General features: G+C 37.7%; 1 protein-coding gene across 2 annotated transcripts; it reads right to left on the bottom strand.

Moving 5' to 3' along the window:
- Window positions 1-13,482: 13,482 nt before the first annotated feature.
- On the bottom strand, window positions 13,483-20,603 carry LOC131943233 (polyadenylate-binding protein 4-like). Of its 2 annotated transcripts, none has more exons than XM_059303248.1 (11): window positions 20,107-20,603; window positions 17,648-17,841; window positions 17,218-17,333; window positions 16,923-17,082; window positions 16,763-16,837; window positions 16,440-16,673; window positions 15,999-16,202; window positions 15,672-15,831; window positions 15,325-15,575; window positions 14,968-15,204; window positions 13,483-14,822 (listed from the first exon to the last, which is right to left on the bottom strand). In XM_059303248.1, the coding sequence occupies exons 1-11, from the start codon at window positions 20,294-20,296 to the stop codon at window positions 14,754-14,756; spliced, it is 1,890 nt and encodes a 629-aa protein (XP_059159231.1). In that variant the 5' UTR covers window positions 20,297-20,603; the 3' UTR covers window positions 13,483-14,753. The 2 variants fall into 2 exon arrangements, with proteins under 2 accessions (XP_059159231.1, XP_059159232.1); XM_059303249.1 differs by having other exon boundaries at window positions 14,968-15,189.
- Between the last annotated feature and the right edge of the window lie 7 nt (window positions 20,604-20,610).

The raw sequence follows: 20,610 nt of genomic DNA, 5'->3' as shown, positions 1-20,610 counted from the left end.
CATATCTTGCCTCATTGCCATCATGGATGCTTAAAAAAATAAAGGTATACTTTTATTCAAACAAGAGTATATTCATTCAGTCTATCTTAGCGCAGCAATCAAAGACACATCCGCAAACACTAAGGGAAGTAACTACATTGTATTTACCCCGATAGTAATTTACCTCTTTGATGTCCCCTTTTGAGAACGTCATTACCGTGTACCGCGACACTCCGACGTGGCTTTGATGCAGGACGGTTCTCAAAAACTCTCGGGGGTAGGCGACAGCAACCTTTAGCTGTGGGGTACACCCATACAGAAATCATTGTTTCTTTATTTACAATAGGGGAGAATAGCAGGTAAAGATAGGGGTTGTATTGTGTTGTACGTATCAGTATTGGCTTGTATTAAATGTATTGTCCTTTAGATATTGAAGAACCTGACAATGAGTAACTGAAGTTATAATTAAATATTCTTGCATTGTCATCGGCGATGAATGTATCTAGAAAGTTTGAACGAAATCGCGGTATAAAAAATGGGTCTAAATTAAATTTCAACTTCACCACATCCCACAAACAAACAAAACATCAAACCAACAAACAGTGTGTACTAAATAAAAGCTTATAAAAACCGTTATAATAACAAGCTTTTAAATGCAATGAAAATAAGAAAATAAATCGAATTTTCTTTCTGTTAGAAGCATGGGTCGCCAAAATTAGTAGGAAATTTTAAAAATTGCACATGCTTTTATTAAAGAAAAGCAAATCATTTTCAAAGCATTTAAAAACTTTTGTTTTAATACTTGTTTTATTTACCACTTTTAGTAATTTATTATAAATTACAAATGAAACAACACATACAACTAAAAATATTTCATTTAAGGCCCAATCCGTAGCTTGCCATCTCTCTAAAAGACAAGTATCTGTCGACGCTCAGTCAAAAGACCAATCAGCCGTGAAAAAAATAAAATACTTAAAAAAAACTTTTTTTAAAAAACCACGTTTTTCTTGTGGACTAAAAAGTAGAAAATAACTATTTACATACATTTGATGACAAAAAACGTGGGTCGGGCAGATGGGTCGGGAAATTTGATGGTGAACGTACCCACGTTTTTTGTCATCAAATGTATGTAAATAGTTATTTTCTACTTTTTAGTCCACATGAAAAACGTGGTTTTTAAAAAAGTTTTTTTATGTAGTTTATTTTCTACTTTATCTAATGACTTGATTAAGTATGACTTGACTAAGTGTTTATAAATACACGGACTAAAAAAATCTTGAGCGACCAGGATTCGAACCTGGGTTGTCGCGGCCACAACGCGAAGTACTAACCACTATACGATCATGGCCAGCGCGCTCACATCGATTGAGGCCGAAGTAACTGTGTCAATAAGCCTCCAGTCTTGTCGGTATCTTTAGAAATCATGTCCTCAATTTTATGGTCCTTGGGGCGTAATTAAATTAAGCTAATTACGGTCTCTAATTGCTAGTTTTTATGATTGCATCTGAAATTGTTAGGCGAAAGTAACCTGCATGCCAAATTTCAGATCTATAGAGCAATCAGAAGTGGGCTAATTTTCGATGTCAATTTTAACAACAAACACACAAACGCGAAGCTGAGTTAATAAAAACGTGTTAAAAAAAAAACATTTCACCGTCTTTGGATAGCTGTTACAGTAATCTCAAGTATATAGTCTTGTTATCTCCCCTTTTATCATGAGAGTAGTAATGTTTTAGTTAAATTTTGATGCCTAATTTAATTTATAATCAAATTATTTTAAATGAGACATTCTTGCATTGTCGTCGGAGACAAACGTATCTAGAACGTTTAAACGAATTCACAAGCGAGTCGGAGTTGTTTCAGGGACGATCACGTGATATTGTACCGAGACACTATACTGTCACGTCCGTGCTACAACTATCCTACTAGGCCGTTTATAAAACGTGTTTGCCATTGCTATATCAGGATTAAAAACACAGAAATCACCTCGGCCCGTCATAGTCAAATATGTGCTTAAGTTGAACCGAAGGTTCAGCTAATATTAATAACGCCAGTCAGGAATTTAACCACGGGGCTTGTACAAACATTCAGAGGCGTAGTGAGGGAAGGGGGGGGGTGCGGATCGCACCGGGTGACACCATTTAGGGTGGTGACACCAAGGCAAAAAAATAGTAAAATATATAGAGAATAATTTGAGCGGGGGGTGCAAATCAAAAGTTTGAGGGGGGGGTGCAAATCGGAAGTTCGAAGGGGGGGGGGGTGCAAATCGAAAGTTTGAGGGGGGGTGCAAATCGAAAATTGAAAGTTTGTCCCCGGGAAGAGTCGCTACGCCTCTGAGGGGGTAACACCATTAAGTGCCGCACCGGGTGACACCCGACCTTGCTACGCCACTGCAAACATTACCGTAGACCCATACCTAAGGCGGAACAAAATGAAGATAAGCGCCTACAAAGTCACAACCAAACGCAAGATGTGTGTGATATAAAGTTATTTGTGGTTCGTGTCATCCTGTTATCTTGTTGTAATAGGATGTGGGGTTATTTTTAAATAAAAACTGTCGAATTGAAAAAAAGCTAAGTCTTTATCTTTTACATTTGAACTTAAGTAAATAGACCTATAAGATATTAAGGTTGGAGCTAGGAGAGTTTCTCCGATGGAGCGGTACATATTACAGCACAATACTTTTGTACATTGGGGCAATTACAATAACAAATCATTAACTTAAACGACACGAACTATATCAACTCTTGAGAATCAACTTCACTCTAGATTAGTCGTTCTTAACATGGGTTCGATCCAACCCCAGGGGCTCGGTAAGTCAGTCAGTAGGGTTCAGCTGATTTTCGGTTAAGACACATACCCGACATCTGATATGTGATTGGATTTTGTCAGTATGGACGATAGAGCTATTAAGAAGGGTTCGGTGAATGCGCATTTGAAGTAGATGAGGTTCGGTATCCCAAAAAGGTTAAGACCGACTGCTCTAGATCCAAACCAAGACTTAACCTGTCCTAAGCTTTAGAAAGTTAACTTGAACCGATAGAAATAAACAATAACATGCGCTAATATATTCTCGACAGCTGGAACTGAACTCAAGACTGTCAGGATAGCAATTCTGTTCTTGGTTGGACAAAGGCTACGGAAGCAAATCCAAAAATAAAAGCAGGCTGAAATCAGAGTCAATGGCCTCAATGGCGCATAACCAATTGATACGTATACTTAATTGTGTTAGAGGCGTGGTCGAGTCGGCAAAGCTCATGGTTGCTAAAATTCGAACCCTCTGGCAGATAAGGCTCGATCCTTTCCGACACTAATAATAGGGCTGGTAAGTAGGTCACCAACCAGTTCTACGGCTCAATAAAACCTGTATGATTGGTGACCTACTTACCAGCCCTTTAAGAACGAAGAAGAAGAAGGATAGCAATTGATCGCTCTATAAACCCCCACCAAGCCCAAATTTAGCACTAAATAAGTAATAGACAACTGAAATATAAAACAACCTACACTTATATATCCAGGCCAAAGACATCGTATCTCAAACGTATAGCTGCCATTTTTTAAGTCCTTGACCTCACCAACAGCAGACAACAAAGGTTGACTTCTGCTCACGATCCACACCCGCACCTCATCGTCCCCTCTCCCTCGTCGTCTGCCGTTTCTATCCACGAGGTCAACGCGACCTTTCAAAACGTCAAAAACTTCACACTTCACTACCCCATTGTGAGATCCTTCAAGCGTCACGGTAGATAAATTTAAATCTGGTAGTGTTTTTGTATCGACAAGAGGGGGGTAACTCAAGTAGTTTTTCTCCCACTGAAACACATACTGTCCCCTGGCGAGGAATGGTTTGTACGGCAAGTATCCCCTTCTGTTTATCTCTTGCCAAACGTAGAAGTTCGTAACATTACAATACGGCTCACGTTGGTCGCACGTGTTGTTACACGTCTCCACAGCCCGGGGGTGGTGCTGGGCGAATGCCTGGTACACCGTTAACGGCCGGGGGTCCCAGAAGTCGGGGCTGGTGGCCTGGGAGTAGTGGATGTCTTGGGTACCGTGGGCAAAGTTGGATTGGGATAAATCCGGCCAGTCCGCATCTGGCTTGGCGTCCTGTTGAGGGGGTGTCGAGTTCTGGAGAAACGTGCTTAAGTGAGTGCTCAGTGTACCATACAGCCTAAGGATTTCAGTTATATAAGTTAATTTTAGCTCAATATATGTGGACATATTTCATCTACATGTATAGGCATATATATATATATATATATATATATATATATATATATATATATATATATATATAGCCGCTATACATATAGAGTAACGCTATAAATATATAGCCAATATATACATACATATATGTAAATATATAGCCTATATATATATATATATATATATATATATATATATATATATATATATATATATATATATATATATATATATAAGATATATATTTTTATATAGGGCCTATATATGTACATGTATATATGTATATGTATATGTATATATGTATATTTATGTATGTATGTATGTATGCATGTATATATATATATATATATATATATATATATATATATATATATATATATATATATATATATATATATATATATATATATATATATATATATATATATATATATATATATATATATATATATATATATATATATGTATATTATATATATATATATATATATATATATATATATATATATATGTATATTATATATATATATATATATATATATATATATATATATATATGTATATTATATATATATATATATATATATATATATATATATATACATATATATATACATATATATATTGAGAGAGGAAGTAAAAAATCTTTCAAACTTGGCATTCCATCTGACCGCTCTACATAAAGGGGTAATTTGTTTAACACTATGCCCAGCTACCGCTAATTTTACTGAAGTGCGTCAGATCTGGAACTCATTAGCACAAGGCCATACAACCACGCCCATATATAGTAGAGAGAGAGAGAGAAAGACGAAGGTAAACATTAAAACTGTTTAACTTACCCGGGGTACCTGGCTATGGACAGCGTGAAGACTGTCAGTGTCAGTACAATGACACCCAGGATTGTTTTAAATCCAGTCAGGTGAAATATTTTTCCCATCATCCAAAATCGTGTGTGGTCTAAATGAACATCGGGAACTTTATTTAAAACAAAACATAGTCATTATTTATTCCTACCGAATGTTTAAAGACGCTGCTTCTTTAATCCTAACTCTAATACTGGAGCTATTTCTGATATTAAACCTTATCTTAACCCAATTTCAAGCTTTTAAAAAATCTCACAGCGATAGTAATAAACGATTAACGACAAAGTAAATATGTATTTAAACCTCATTGTAGTAAAATGGTAGACAAATCATGATAATAAATAAAAGGTAATTAATAGTTCTCCACAAATTGTTGCTCGAAAATCGACGGAATAAGTTCTATTTAACCTAAACTGTCTACACACCTGTAAAAATAATTCCAAAACAAACTGTTAACTATCCTGACACGACGCCAGAGCAGATTAATTTAAATCTGGCATTGGTGTAAAAAAAAATTCACAATTAGATTTAATCGCTGCTTGATTTTATCAAAGGCAGATATAAGACGTCACCCTTCACTGTTATCAGTGACAAGCTTTCCAGCTCGAGTAGTCAACATTCGAAACTAGTTAACGTCAAGCCTTAAATACGAAACCAAAATTTGATACAGCTCTATGATAGTGTTATGCTGCAGTGTTTACAAAGTATCATCTCGGGGTGTTTTTAGAACCTCGGTTATGTTAGAGGTAGAGCTAGGTTTAAGTTCGTAAACAACCAGGTTTAGGGTTAAGGTATCGATACCAGCAATAAAAACGATGAGTCGATTTTACCACGGTAGAAGTTAGAGCACGCAATATAAGAGCGATTTTCGAAAATTTGGATAGTTATTTTTCAAAATGATGCTTAATTATGAAATTAGTAATAAGCTGATATACATAGCTTATAACATTGAAATGAATTACATTAAATAATACGTTTTATTTCACTTTTCCTTTAACTTTTTAAAGTCCATGTCGCTTTAAGCGTCATCCTTAAATTACGCGACGCTTTTTTATGGTGTAGGCAGGGGGCGTAGCGAGGGGGGGGTGGGGGGGGGGGCGGGGGGGTGCGGACCGCGCCGGGTGACACCATTTAGGGGGGTGACACCAAGGCAAAAAAATAGCAAAATATATAGAGAAAAACTTGAGGGGGGTGCAAATCGAAAGTTTGAGGGGGGGAGGGGGTGCAAATGGAAAACTTGAGGGGAGGGGGGTGCAAATCGAAAGTTTGAGGGGGGGGGTGCAAATCGAAAATTTGAAAGTTTGGGAAGGTTCTCTATGCCTCTGGGGGGGGTGACACCATTAAGTGCCGCACCGGGTGACACCCGACCTCGCTACGCCACTGGGTGTAGGTAAACCCGTGTCCCGAAAATATGATCCAAGCGCAGGCATTGTTTACGGTTAAATCACCGTTTTAGAAAACAAGGTCCCACGTCTAAGAATATAGGATTGATGAAGCCCTCCTAATATATTTTTCCCCCTCCGAACGAAATAGAAAGTCATACAGAAAATATTTACTTTTACAAGTGTCTACCCCACCCTCGGAAAATTTAGTCAGCACCCCCCCTCCACCCCCGGAAATATCAAGTGCCCCCCCCCCCCCCCACCAGTGTTTTCTTCCAGCCATCTCTTCGGGGGGAAGGGGGGGGGCTCCCCACAGAAGAGTCTACCCCCCCCCCCTCCCGATCGAAATGGAATTTATATAGAAAATATATACTTTTTCACAGTGTACGCCACCCCCCCCCCCCCCCCGCCCTCCGGAAAAAAAAGTCTGGAAAAAACACTGACCTAACCAGTAACCACCACCACCCCCCCTCCTCGGAGAATAAAGTCTGGAAGAAACACGAATTGCGCGGAGACGGGCGAGTTGCTCTAGAAATAAATTCAATAACTTAGTAAGATTTACGAAATATTGTGCAAACGTTAAGGGTCTTCACTATTCATCAGTCAAAATATTCTTGGTTGGTTAACCCCTCTCCTCTCTTCTTTTAGTTATTTAATAAGAAAAACGTATTTAATTTCAGTGCGTGAGGCTAATAAAAAACTTGCTGCTGACTAATTAAAACACCGGTCATTTAGAAACGAAAAAATTTTCAACAAAAATTAAGTTTTGACAATGAAAATATGTGGTATTGTTTTATTATCTTTTTTCAAAGAACCCCTACTGAGGTGTGAAATCTATTTTAGCAGTTCTCGCCCTTTTGTGATCTTTCCATCAGAGTTGTCTGTCTTGACTTAAGCCCCGCCCCACTGTACTGTGGTAAACAATGGTGAACACGTCGTGAGCATGCGCTGTACCTAGCATTGTTAGCATACGTGACAAATCTATTGATTGGGTGGGTCCAAAAGATTTTTTTGAGTTACTAAACTTTGGTGTAAAATTTTAATTTCATGTCGGTTGATTTTTTTTTTTTTTTGCTGCTGCTCTGTGATACAGGTAAGTGTGGAGTTGTTTACTTGTAAATTTTAACTACTTTATTCACTGTACTCAATTTTTGTTAGAGTTTACTGATGTGTATTATAATATTATTTCTGAGTGTCAGAATCCAGATAAATCACAAACAATTCGAACGGATAAAATTTTTAAACAAAAATACTTTCTACAAACTGCAATGTGTTTTTAATGTGGTTCAACTTAATCAAATTAAGTTATTGGTGTGTAATCTATTTGCGGCTAATACCGTGGACGCGTAGTGTTTCAACAATTATATACAAACAATATTTGTAACGATAAGTTTAATTATAATAAGTAGGAAAATATAGTATCAATATCAGACTTGTTGTGTATCATGCGTTTTTAAAGGGGGGGGGGGAGGAGCAGACAAAAATGTCTGGAAATCTCCGCTCCAGATTCAGCTGAGGCAAATTATATTTTCTATTATTTGATAACTTAACAAGACAACAATAGCATAGAGTGCTAAAAATGTGCTACCACACCCCACCCCCTTATACATACACACACACACACCTACCTTTAAACCTTTAAATAATAGGGAGGGCGCCTGGAATAGGTTGCTATCCTCTGTCTCTAATTTTACTGGGTACTAGTGCCCGATAAGGATACAATAGTGGAATCTTCTTTAATTAAAAACAAAAAAGAGGTGGGTGCTGGTAGTACAGTAAATACTAACATAACTTGCTACTATCAACGCTAAACCCATCCCTAATCCAACTCATACTATAATTTTCAGGAAAGTCAGTTGTGTGGTCTTGGTATATATATATATATATATATATATATATATATATATATATATATATATATATATATATATATATATATATATATATATATATATATATATATATATATATATATATATATATATATATATATATATATATATATATATATATATATATATACTAGCTGTATGTCATTGCTTCGCTATAATGTAAAATAAATTGAAAGTTGTACACTGAAGAAATAAGAAAAAAACACAATGTTGGCTGACAAAACAAAAAAAATGTATCACTCTAAACAAAACAACAACCTAATTATACACACAATACAACCAAAAACATTAAACGCAACATAATCTGTTTTGTAATCCTTGTAAAAAAACAATTTGACATAATGGTCCCTAGAAAGAATATTATACTCAGAGTTAATAGCATCAGTTTTTAGATGACTGTTCTAAACATACATATATGATTATACGTTTATACTGATTCCGAAATAGATTTAAATAAGTAACAGTGATATTATTGGTATTATGACAGTAATTTTTTTTTTACAGAGGGGTCCATGGGGGGTGTAACTCCCCCCTAACACCCCCCCTCCCCCCCCCCCCCCCCCCCCTAAGCCATAATCTGTCCGAAATAACATTTTAACATATGTATTTCTCTCAGACTATCTTTGCCTGGACAGACGCCCCACTGAAGTTAATTTTCGCTTTAAGAAGGTCAAGGACTATCCAAAAACAAGGTTTGTGACGGTTGCTCACCAGATCCATAACATGCCAACTTCGGAAGCCGAGTCAGCTTTAGACTCCATCTACACCGATGTCTCGTTGACTTCGGCAAGTTCCGGAAGTTCCGGCGCTTCGGGGAATTCAGCCACTTCGGCAAGTTCCGGAACATCGGCGAGCTCCGGAACATCGACGAGCTCAGGGACGTCGGCGAGTTCCGGAAACTCGGGGAGCTCCGGAGAATCGATAGATTCTTGCAACTCCATAGCGATCATGGATCTGAAGAATCAAATCGAGGCTCTGAAGATAGCAATACAGCAAGGAACCCTAGTTATGCCAACCCCGAGGGTAAGAACCCAACTCAACCAGCGCCCCCTGACGGAATTATCTGGCGATGAGTATGAAAAACCGATGCGAGAGCTGTGTTTGGCCGATACGAGACTTAGAAGGGTCTACAGTCGAAAAGATGGTGCCTCGTCTAACACAAGGGTTGATGATTTCTACAGCGCCGTTGTGAAATGGGAGGAATACGACAACGCTTCTGACGAAGGTGAGTGGGCGGAGCGTCTCGCCACTAACAGCACGACGATGAACAGACGCGTACATAGCTTGTCCCGCTCTGCGATGGCTCGAAGAATGGTCACATCATCCTCCACTGACAACAACAGCAGCGTCAGCAACTCAAGCACCCTGCCGCGTTGTAGAAAATCCCAGTCTAAAGGGTTCGGGCGCCAGCCCAGGAACGATAATCAACATCCGGTGGATTCGGCCATGTTGCCGGAAGTCATTATGGCCAACATGGCGTCCTTGCACTCGAAACTTGAGTTTATCACGAAAACGGTCATGGCCCAGACGAAACACATCACCAGGCCGAGATGGCGGAGACCTCATCTGAAAGGGTTTGGGAGAAAGCCGTTGAACAATCGTGGTGTTACCGTCTTACCTTCTCGCTTGTAAACAGTGTTTTTTCCAGACTTTTTTCTACATGGGGAGGCACTTAAAATTTTCGGGGGCTGGACTAAAATTTCGTATTTATAACTGCTGATAATGGATGTAGTCATATGACTTACGTTGATCATATTGTAGAATGTGTATCCGATCACCAGCAAAAGGATTATTAATCAGGTTAATGTAATCAGCGTTTCTTCCAGGCATCTCTTCGGGGGGGGGGGGGGGGGGGAGTCTGGAAAAAACACTGAATGTAATATATTTTTCAATAACGCTTTTTAAAAATACTGTTATGTTAGATACTCATGACTTGTTATGTTTTACACAATGTACAGTTTATTATTCGCATTTTAACTTAAGTATGCCTAAATTGCTTGATAGATGTTGAAATTTGTAAAAATTCGGATGATCTTAAAGTGTTAAGCTTGACAATCCTTCTTCACATTATAGCCTGCTCGTGTTAACTCCATTTTTTTTTTATTTTAAAACGACTATATTTGTGGTATTTATTTTCCTTTTGCTTTTATTCTAAGAATCTCAAGCAGGCATATTTGATATAACAGAATAATACACGTGTTATTTATAGTAGAGTGTGTATTTAATATATCACGTGATGTCTGATGTGAACCATCGTACACCCAGTGTTATATATTGCATGATATTATATTTTGGGCAGTTATACGGCATTGTCAATATCCTACTTCAAATAAAATTATAACCAATGTAGTTTGTTTTTTGTGGTTTGCTTGTATTATATACTGGATCATTTTTGTTATTGGCGCGGGTTTGTCCACATTACCGCCCTGACCTCATAGAGCGTGCTGTATGAAAGCATCAATGTGCGTTAATCGCCTCCCCTAATAGTGAGGTAGTACTCAACTAGGCGACCGCCTATGTGTCAGGGGCGTCGTGAGGCGCTCTTTGAAGCCACGAGTTACAAAACCACATGGTTACAGTTTAGTCATCGGTTGTGTTTAGTCACTGAATGTCCTGTGCTACAGTGTCCGTATTGTAGGGCTCTCTTTAAAATGAACGTAGGCGCCACAGTGTTCACGGTGGAGCCAGGGTCACTCGGCCGCTTCTGATTCGATTTAGTCAACGATTAATGTTGCACACCGCGTCCCTCTTGTATGGCACTCTTTAAATTTAATGTAGGCTCCATATTGCTGACGTGCAACCCAGGGTGCTTCTGGTCACCGCCCCCCCCCCCCCCATGGCGCCGGCGGATGCGACTGGTAGTATCCCTGACCCCCTGTGCAGAACGCCCAATCAACGGATCGCAGTGCTAAGTGTAGTAACGTGTTACCAATCGGTATTTTTTGAAGAGTTACTTTTCTAACGATACTCAATAAAAGGATTTCTTGATGTATCACTGATCTTCATTTTTGGATGTGAAGGCGTGTTTTCTAGCCTAGGGGGTCGTCCATAAATGACGTCACACTCATAGGGGGGTCCGTAATTTTGTGACGATGTGTGATGGGGGGGGGGGGGGTTCAGATGGTGTGACCTCAAACTTTTATATTATTAAAAAAGCAATATTAGCTGCTTTAGCAGCTATTTCGAGTTTTAGAAAACGGTTTTAACAAATTGCAATAAGAATTGATTAAAATACTCTATGTTGATAGAGTTCAGACAAGATTTTGGAAAAATATCGATGTTTTAAGAAAAATTCAACTGCTAATTGGAGAAGGGTTGTAGGCTGAGGTGTGACGTCATTTTAGTGGATGGGGGTCTGGCTTTTTCTGACGATGTGTGACGGAGGGAAGGGGGGGGGGGGGTAAAAAAGCGTCCAAAAAGGGAAACGTCATTTATGGATGACACACCCCCCCCCCCCCCCCTTCACATTTTGCTTTTGTTATACAAAACAAAAAAAAATATGAACAAAGGGAAACAACCAAATTAATATTTTTTTTTGTAAAATAATCTAGATCTAGGCTTAATTTTCCTTTAAAAAAATTATGTAGCCGAATTTTTTTGTTCGTAGAGTCTAGCTCAGACGCAGTAGCGTAGCGAGGGGGGGGGACATATGTCCCCGGGCGCCGAGCTGAGGGGGCGCCAAAATGGGTTGGAAAAATAGATTGAAAGGTTGAGGGGGGTGCAAATTGAAAGTTTGAGGGGGGGTGCAAATCAAAATCTCGAGGGGGGGTGCAAATCGAAAATTTGCTCCCGAGGGGGGCGCCAAATTGAAAGTATGTCCCCGGGCGCCGGGAAGGGTCGCTACGCCTCTGCTCAGACGCATTCTCTCCAACTCAGTGTTTCATGGTAATCGGATTTAACCTGTACCTAACAAGTTAAAGACTATTACAAATACTATGGACGTTTCGACCCAAGGTCTTCGTCAGCACATGCAGTACCTGTCATTTCACCCTTCAGGTAGAATCACTCCAGCTGCCTAGGGGAACCCTCAGAATAAAAAATCAATTTAACTTGAGTCCCGTAACGTAGTTTATGTCATCCAGTGTAGGCGATACAACTACTTTTATATTGGATGAACGGGGAAACGATTGTCTGGCAGGGTTGGCCAACACTTGCGCTTATTAATAAACAATGAAGGGTCTTCCTGTGGTCAAGCTCTTTAACGGGAGTAGGGCCTATACACGACATAAAAAGTGACTTTTGTGTAACCGGTTTTGCCATAACTAAACCGCATAAACACTGAAACGCGACCTGGCACACGGGCACCCGATGGCTTGAACGAACAGGCATCTTTGACCAAACAAACCCCCTCCCCCACGCTCCCAACTCCATCCCTATACGGTGTCCAAGTGTCCTTTTCACGCGTCTTTTCTTTTGGATATCGTGGCATGTAGACAAGACGTGTTTTCAACGTCGAGCAAAATCCAAAATAGTGTTACTGTTTGTCTTTATTTGTCTAATCTGTAACCACACTGTTGTGTGCTGACACAGACCTTGGGTCGAAACGTCCATAGTATTTGTAACTGTCTTTAACTTGTGATGTAAGTTTTATTACTAATCGAATTAACCTCATTAGCATTTTTAAAGTAGGAAACATTTATGAGGGGCTGTTTAAGTTTAAATAAATATAAATGTTATAAATAATCTACAATTATTTATAAATAATACCATTTTGTTTTCCTGCATAACTGATACACCTGACCCTCGAAACAATCACACCATTAGTCCACACTCGGCCTTAACATTCGCAGTTCAAAATACTACTCAATCGTATATCTACTAAACAATTGAATGCTAGAAATCACTATAATTGACAGTTATATTTTTGTCTAGGCCTACCTTTATTTAATATAATAAGCATGCATTTCATTTTTGGTACTGTTATTTTAAATCTTGAAGCGAAGCCTAGAGAATTTGAAACAACTTGCCATGTATTTTTATCAATTTTTTGACATTAGAATGTATGAGAAAACTTGTTTCCACAGGTAATTACTAGTTTCCAATCAATTTCTCCGTGCACAGCACAGGTGAAGGCAATTAAATTAACATTGACAACAAAAGGATGAGAACTAACATGATCTGGTATAAAATAGATACAAATATTAAATAACACAAGTCAGATCAATGAAAACTGAAATTTTATTAAATAAAGTTTTTAATCACTCCAATAAACCAAAATGGTAAGACCAGCCGTACCAGAAAGAAGACAATGAGCATACCAATGATATTTTTTTAGGTTACATTTTTATTATTTTACTATTTTTTATACTTTAGTTAATGTATACAGTGTACATATAAAAAATGCAGTTGCGCAAATCTATTGTATATTTTTTTTATTTTTTTTAACTGCACAACTCCAAAAACAATTGTTTTATTATTCAAAGAGAGCATTGTTATTCTCCTGTGAATAACAAAATCCGCTGCTTAGTCCAGCAAAACAAATTTTCAAGCAGGTATTGTCATAATGACAGCTTGATGTTTTATCTTGGTCTCAGTGGACTAAGAGCTGTATGAACAATCATACTCCAGGTAGAGTATGTATATGTGGGCGCACCACAGCAACAGCAATGTTTGTCCTAACTCGGTCGGAAGGAAGAAATATTTGCTCAAATATTGGTGTCTAGCTCTTGTAAGTACGACTAGACTTACAGCCAAAAACATTGTTATAATACTATATGCTGTTCAATGTTAACTGATGTATCAGCCAAATGGCCATTCTGACAAGTATTACCAGTAATGTAGGAACCAACTATTCTGATAAACCATAAGTTGAGCAGCAATTAGCACAAAAACAATACATAAGCTATTTGGCAATTCTTTCAGGAGGAAAAATAATTAACCATACAAACAATAATAACATGAGTTATGAAACCGTGGCTCATGAACAAAAAAAAAATTTGTGAGACTTCCATAGTCAATGAAGGGCCATTTAACATTACAATTACCTTTGCTATTGTATCTATTTCCCTCATTAGACTAAAAAGAGATAAATCACTAGTCTGATAACATAAGATACAAGAAATGTGCCTGGATACAATGCTACTGTAAATGATGGCAAAATCATTTTTACAATGATAATGAAACTAATCACATGACTACCTTTAACTTGCTGGCTACTGAAAATAACAGTAAACTAAAAGAAATATGCAAAAACACCAGCAACTCTACTACAAGATTATGCTTTAAAAGGTTGAACAAATACAGTTTGTATTCCCTACCTTATTTTACAATGCTGACAAACCAGAAAACTCACAACCTCAAACATCTAATTAGAACTGTTAAAGAAAGTAAAATTAAAACCCAGTCAAAAATGAGGGAAAAAAGTCACAGCATCAAGAGATGCCAGAAAGGAACCGTCATATTTCTAGGCAAACCGAATCCTCTACCGCAATTTAGTCCTTTTTAGCTGCAGCATTTTCCTTGGCTTGATGAGCTTGAAGTACAGCTACAGCCTCTTCCACCTAAAACAATTTAATAATCATCAGTACAATAGATTTTTAAAAAAAAAAAAAAGCTTGAAAATAATACATGAGTAAAAACAAATCAGATATTTAACAGTTACAAAAACTAAACTACACTGGTTTAGTGTTAAAACATCTAGTATACCTTCAGTTTAAGAGATTCCTGAGACTCCAACATGTGGAGAAGCTCAGAGTTATCTATCTCGAGCAACATTCCAGTGATTTTGCCTGCCAGCTCTGGATACATGCGCTGGATAAGGGGAAACAATCTTTCTCCTAACATCTGTTTCTGCTCTTGTGGTGGGGCTGCTGCTAACATACTGGCTGTCAATGGGTCTTGACCAGGGATAACCACCGATTGTTGGCTCTGAAAGAAGAGTTCCTATTTGGGGAGTTGGGCACTTATAAGCACTAAGAAAAAATTGGCATACAAATTCAATACAAAAATATATTTGTTAAAGTAAATAATCTTAGTAAAAATCCACGACAACAAAAAAATTACCTGGGGCATAGGGCGGCCAGGCTGTCCTGTCATTGGAGGTCTGGCTCCAGCAGGATAGGCTGCTGGGCGACCCTGCTGTGGAATAGGACCAGGTCCTTGAGGGCGGGTTAACCCTGCCATAGGTACTCCACGTGGTGCAGCTGCTGCAACTGACTGTCCTGTAATAGGTCTTGAATTGACAGTTGTTGGGCGCATCTGTGTTTGAGCAGCTGGGGGCCTTGCCCTAATCTGGTTAGACATGGCTTGGAATCCTGTTAACCAAAAAAGAAGTAGTAGAACATATTCGTATTTCAACACAGATCAAGTGATACTGATGAAGACAGAAATCAAGAAAATGAGTTAAGCACCTGCTGCCTGGTTTGGCCTAACTCCTGAAGTCCATGGTGCACGTGTTGGTCTGATGGAGGAGACATTTGCTGGAGTGAAAAAGCCTCTTTGTGCTTGTGGCATGGTGGGGACAAAGTAACCTGCACCACCAGCATTGAAGATTGGATTGTACTGGACATTCTGCAAAGTATCATTTAATATTACAGTAACATGAAAAGCTCTGGCAGGGCAACAGGATTAAGTATGGAAGACTATTAATTTTTAGAAAAGGTTGACATCTGGAAATCAAAACAGATTAATTTTAACCTAGATACAGAAAAACGAAGCTATAAATTTTTTTATTTTACCTGCTGACGCATTGATGCAATTCTTTGAATATGCTGGCTTGCCAGATGTGCTCGCCGGTCCTCCTTGCGTTGAGCGAGTGCAACGTACAGAGGCTTGGCTACAATAATGCGGCCATTCATTTCAGTAACTGCTTTAGTAGCTTCTTCTGGTGAGCTAAAGCACACAAATCCAAAACCTCTGGACCTTCCACCTTCTCCCATCACCTATAAGATTAATCAGAATCAATTTACTTCTTAAAAAACCTAATTACCTACTATATACTAAAATTAATAAAATTATGTTAAAACTGCTACTTAATCAAACCTAGATGAACTTAACTAGGCTGTAAACTAAATTAGCAGCACTTGTTACTTTAGCCTAATAAAGGAAAGAGTGACAACAATATGCTTGCACTCCAGGGTTATAGGCTATCAAAAATAAAATTTAATTTATTAACATACCTTTGCGCTAGTGATTGTTCCAAACTGAGAGAACTCTTTGCGTAGACGATCGTCATCAACTCCATCATCAAGATTTTTTACGTACAAGTTAACACCCTGGTAACGGTTAATACGCTCAAGCTTAATTTTTTCAAATTTTTCTTTCAACTCAGCTTGACGTTCAGCCTTTTTCTGAGCACGTCCACAATATAATGGCTTCCCTCCCATTTCATTTCCATTCAGAGCTGTCACTGCCTGCAACAAGTTATTTTCACATTATATTGCACAACCAACAGTGTCCGAGTTACAATATAACAATATTGGAGATTATAACTATGGTTTACCTTTTCTGCTGCATCTGGCTCCTCAAAACTAACAAATCCAAAACCACGAGATTTACCAGAGCCATCATACATCACCTAGATAAAATAATTGTTAAATTAAGTTTTAGTTCCCAATATCAATTTACATTGACAAACTGATACTGCTGCAAGGATAACTTACTTTGGCACTGATAATTTTTCCATACAGCTCAAACATTTCTCTGAGCTTTTCATCATCTAGTTCCTCACCAAAGTTTTTAATGTAAACATTGTTATATTTACGGTGTTTATCTCCCATCAACATGATACGCTCCTTGCGGGGAATGAATCTACCTACATACCTGATGTAATGAAGAACAAAGAAAAATTAAGTTATAAAAAGGAATTTTGACAAAGCTGGAATGTGCGCATTCAATCTCAAAAACAGCCTGTTAAGTCAAGAAATAGCAATGTTAGTAAGATGCATTAGTACTTACACTTTTTTCCCGTTCAGCAACATTCCATTTACTTTCTCAATGGACTGTCTTGCAGCTTCTTCAGTCTCAAAATGGACAAAGCCATATCCCTTTGAGCCATGTTCATCACATGCAATCTAAACAAAAAAGACAAACTTTGAAGATCAAACCACTGCATGTGAGCTTATTTGTTAAAATAATCATAGGTATAACGTAATGTAATGGACAGCTTAAAAAACACAATCCAGTAATTGTCTTTAAAAAAATCTTTGTAATTTATTGGCTAATGTGCTATGGCATTTAAACAGTTTTAAAAATGTATATAAATGATATAGTCATGGAGTTTATTGTCAAACATTTTGTCAAATTGAAGTATGATGATTTAAAGTGAACTTTTGTTTAAACTAGATAGCCTTCCAGCTATAGTCAAGTGAGATGTTAAGTATCTTACCTTACAAGACAAAATATTTCCAAATGCTGAAAAAGTGTCATACAATGCTTTATTGTCAATGCTTTTGTCCAAGTTCTTAATGAAGACATTGCCAACTCCTGATTTACGAAGTGAAGGATCACGCTGAGACCACATAATTCTGATGGGACGTCCCTTGATGGTGTCAAAATTCATAGTGTCCATCGCTCTTTCAGCTTTAAAAAAAGGATAAGCTATTTAAAATGCATGATAGACAAGGTTGGATTGAAACAATTTTAATACAAGTTGTCCACAATTAAAATGCATACATTTGTAAGGACTAACTGTGTGGATGTACATTTGAGACCCAGTTTTATAATGTAACAATGGAATCTTTATAGGGCTATTGTAGGTTGTCAATGCTAACCCAATCCTTCACACTAGCACTAAAATTTCCACAACTCCCTGCACAAGTTTCTTGAGTGTTTTTACTAACTTATTGCTCTTTAACAACTGCTGAGGTCCACAACAAATACAATCTAAGTATTTTTCATCAAGTCAATTAAAAAGTCGAACCGATTCATAGTGATTAAACGTGTTGTTAAGGAAATGTATTATAGATTAAGTAATTTAGTTTAAAACAAACTAAAAAATTAGTGCCGAAATTGATTAAATATGGATGTCTATTATTCAGTGATCATGTTTAAAATGAAAATTTTGAGTAGGGTAAAGAAGGGCACTAAGAGCCATACTTTTTAGCACCTGTACAATTTTTAAGATTGTTACTAATCCAAGTATTTTCTAATATTGAAATTAATGCAAAACACATTTTACACATGTTTTATCACAATAAAAATCATTAATTTCTAACCCCAAAATCATTAATGCTGTGTACCCACAATATCACTAGCAGCCCCATTGGACCCAGCCCAAAATTGATGCTATTGCAGGTCTACATAGGGCATACAGTATAATAGTTTACATGCATTAGGCACATTAGTATACCTAGTGTGGGACTGTCTATAGTTAAGATTTTTGGGTGTAAAAAGAGGTGGTATTAGCTAATCTGCCTTGGTGCTTTCCCATGATAAGCCATGTGTGCTATACATTACATAATATGGAGGTGAGAAGTGAGGGGAGAGCAGCGATACTGATTTTCCTTTTGTTCTTGATGGACCCTGAGGGCCATACATTACATAAGATATGCAATCTCTGGTTGGCTGAGATCTAAGAACTGTAATCCATGTTACCTACAAAGAGATTAAGTTTTATGGAGGGCTAGAAACAGGTGGGTAGCAGAGTGTTGTATTGCCTTTTAGGGGTAATTTGTATACAATGTTAAAAATTACCTGGCTAACATCAGATTCTGAATTTTTGCTTTTAAGAAGGTTAGAATTGTAGGCCCTATTTCTATCAGTTAAACACAAGTCTGTTAAACAATACATTTTGTTTTAACTATTCCTATACCAATGTCATATTCAGTAGTCTAATAAATGAGAAACTTGTGCCAAGGGCAAGCTATTGGACAAAATGTACTCATGTAGATTTAGTTATCTAACAAATAAAACCATGATATTGATCTGTAAGGTTTTGCGCTGATAATGACAAACTATAGCACGGTAAAACCGGAAAATAGCAAACATTTAGTTTTGGCATCAACAATCACTGAGGAAAAAATTCACCAAAATATAACTATTCTAGCCAAGTTATAAAAATGGTGTTTAGCAGCCAATGCTTTGATACAGGAACAAAGAATTATCTTGGTTTATCACAAAGTGATGTTTCCGAAGTTGTCTACTTGGAAAAAAGAGTTCACACAATGGTGATATGGAGATGAGAAATTTTAGGGAAAGAGAAGTGGGATTAAATCCTGTATCTATTTCCTGCTGGGCCTAGTGAGTCATAAATTACATAAAATTGAATGACTACCCAGAAAAAGATTTTTCGCCCCCCATCTCCACTTAGTGTTCTGCGCATGCGCAGTGACCTAATAGTTGGCCTAGGGTTAGGGTTCTGTGGTTGTGAACGCAGTACCATCAAAAACATAGCTGTGAAGGCAAGTTGTAGTTTCTCTCCACTGCGCATGCGTATCTTCTTCAAGCTAGCATCGTCCTAAAATTAATCCTCTGCCTCGGTTATCAAAGAACAGCAGTGGTAGTTAGATCTAGATCTACCTCAGAAGTAGATTAGTAGTTTTATTGGGGTTTTTGTGGGGGTCGGTACTGATCCCCCACCGCTCTGAGTGTCCTGCTTTACCCTAAATTTTAGATTTAGTGAGTAAAACTACAATATTTGATTTTTTTTCATAGACTGATAAAATTAATTAGACCGATAAAATATCTAATGGGCTTAAAACCGCTATTGTTGGAGGCAATTGCCAATTGTATGCCACGGTCTTCTAGCCATACTCACTGTTAGCAACGACCCCGCCCACTAGTTTGGAATAAGGTTTTACTACTAAGGCAGGCAATACACTTGGAAAACTGATTTAAAATACTTACCATCATGTGGCTGTTGAAAATTCACATATGCATAGCCAAGAGACCTGCGGGTGATCATGTCGCGGCAAACTCTAATGGACAGCACCGGACCACATGTAGAAAACTTTTCAAACAACATAGCTTCTGTGACATCGGGATGAAGATCACCGACGTAAAGTGATGCCATTGGGTAGTTAGTTGCTGGATTCATTTTTGTAGTTTACGGCGAAGTTAACAGGAAAGGTGACGATCTCGTGCTTGTAAAAATGGCGGTTACCAGAACAGCTTGTTCAATGTCGACCACGTTTCAATTGACTTTTTTAGTTTTTTATAAAATTTTACTAATTTTTTTGGTTTTTTTATATTTTTTTAAGTTTAATTAAAGTTTTTAGACGGATCAAAACATGTCGCAGTGTGCTTAGAAACACGTTAAAGCGTAAAAGTCTTGATTGGAAAATCTTCCTTGCTGTCAATCCGTTCCAAGTTGGACGAGAAAAGGAAGTGACGTTTGGTGTATGAAAAACC

Source organism: Physella acuta, unplaced genomic scaffold (genome assembly GCF_028476545.2).
Source record: "Physella acuta isolate Inbredline_101_S28 unplaced genomic scaffold, ASM2847654v3 ptg000449l, whole genome shotgun sequence".
NCBI lineage: Eukaryota > Metazoa > Mollusca > Gastropoda > Physidae > Physella > Physella acuta.
Note: the sequence above shows the minus strand (reverse complement) of the source record. Positions and strands in the feature narration are given on the sequence as shown.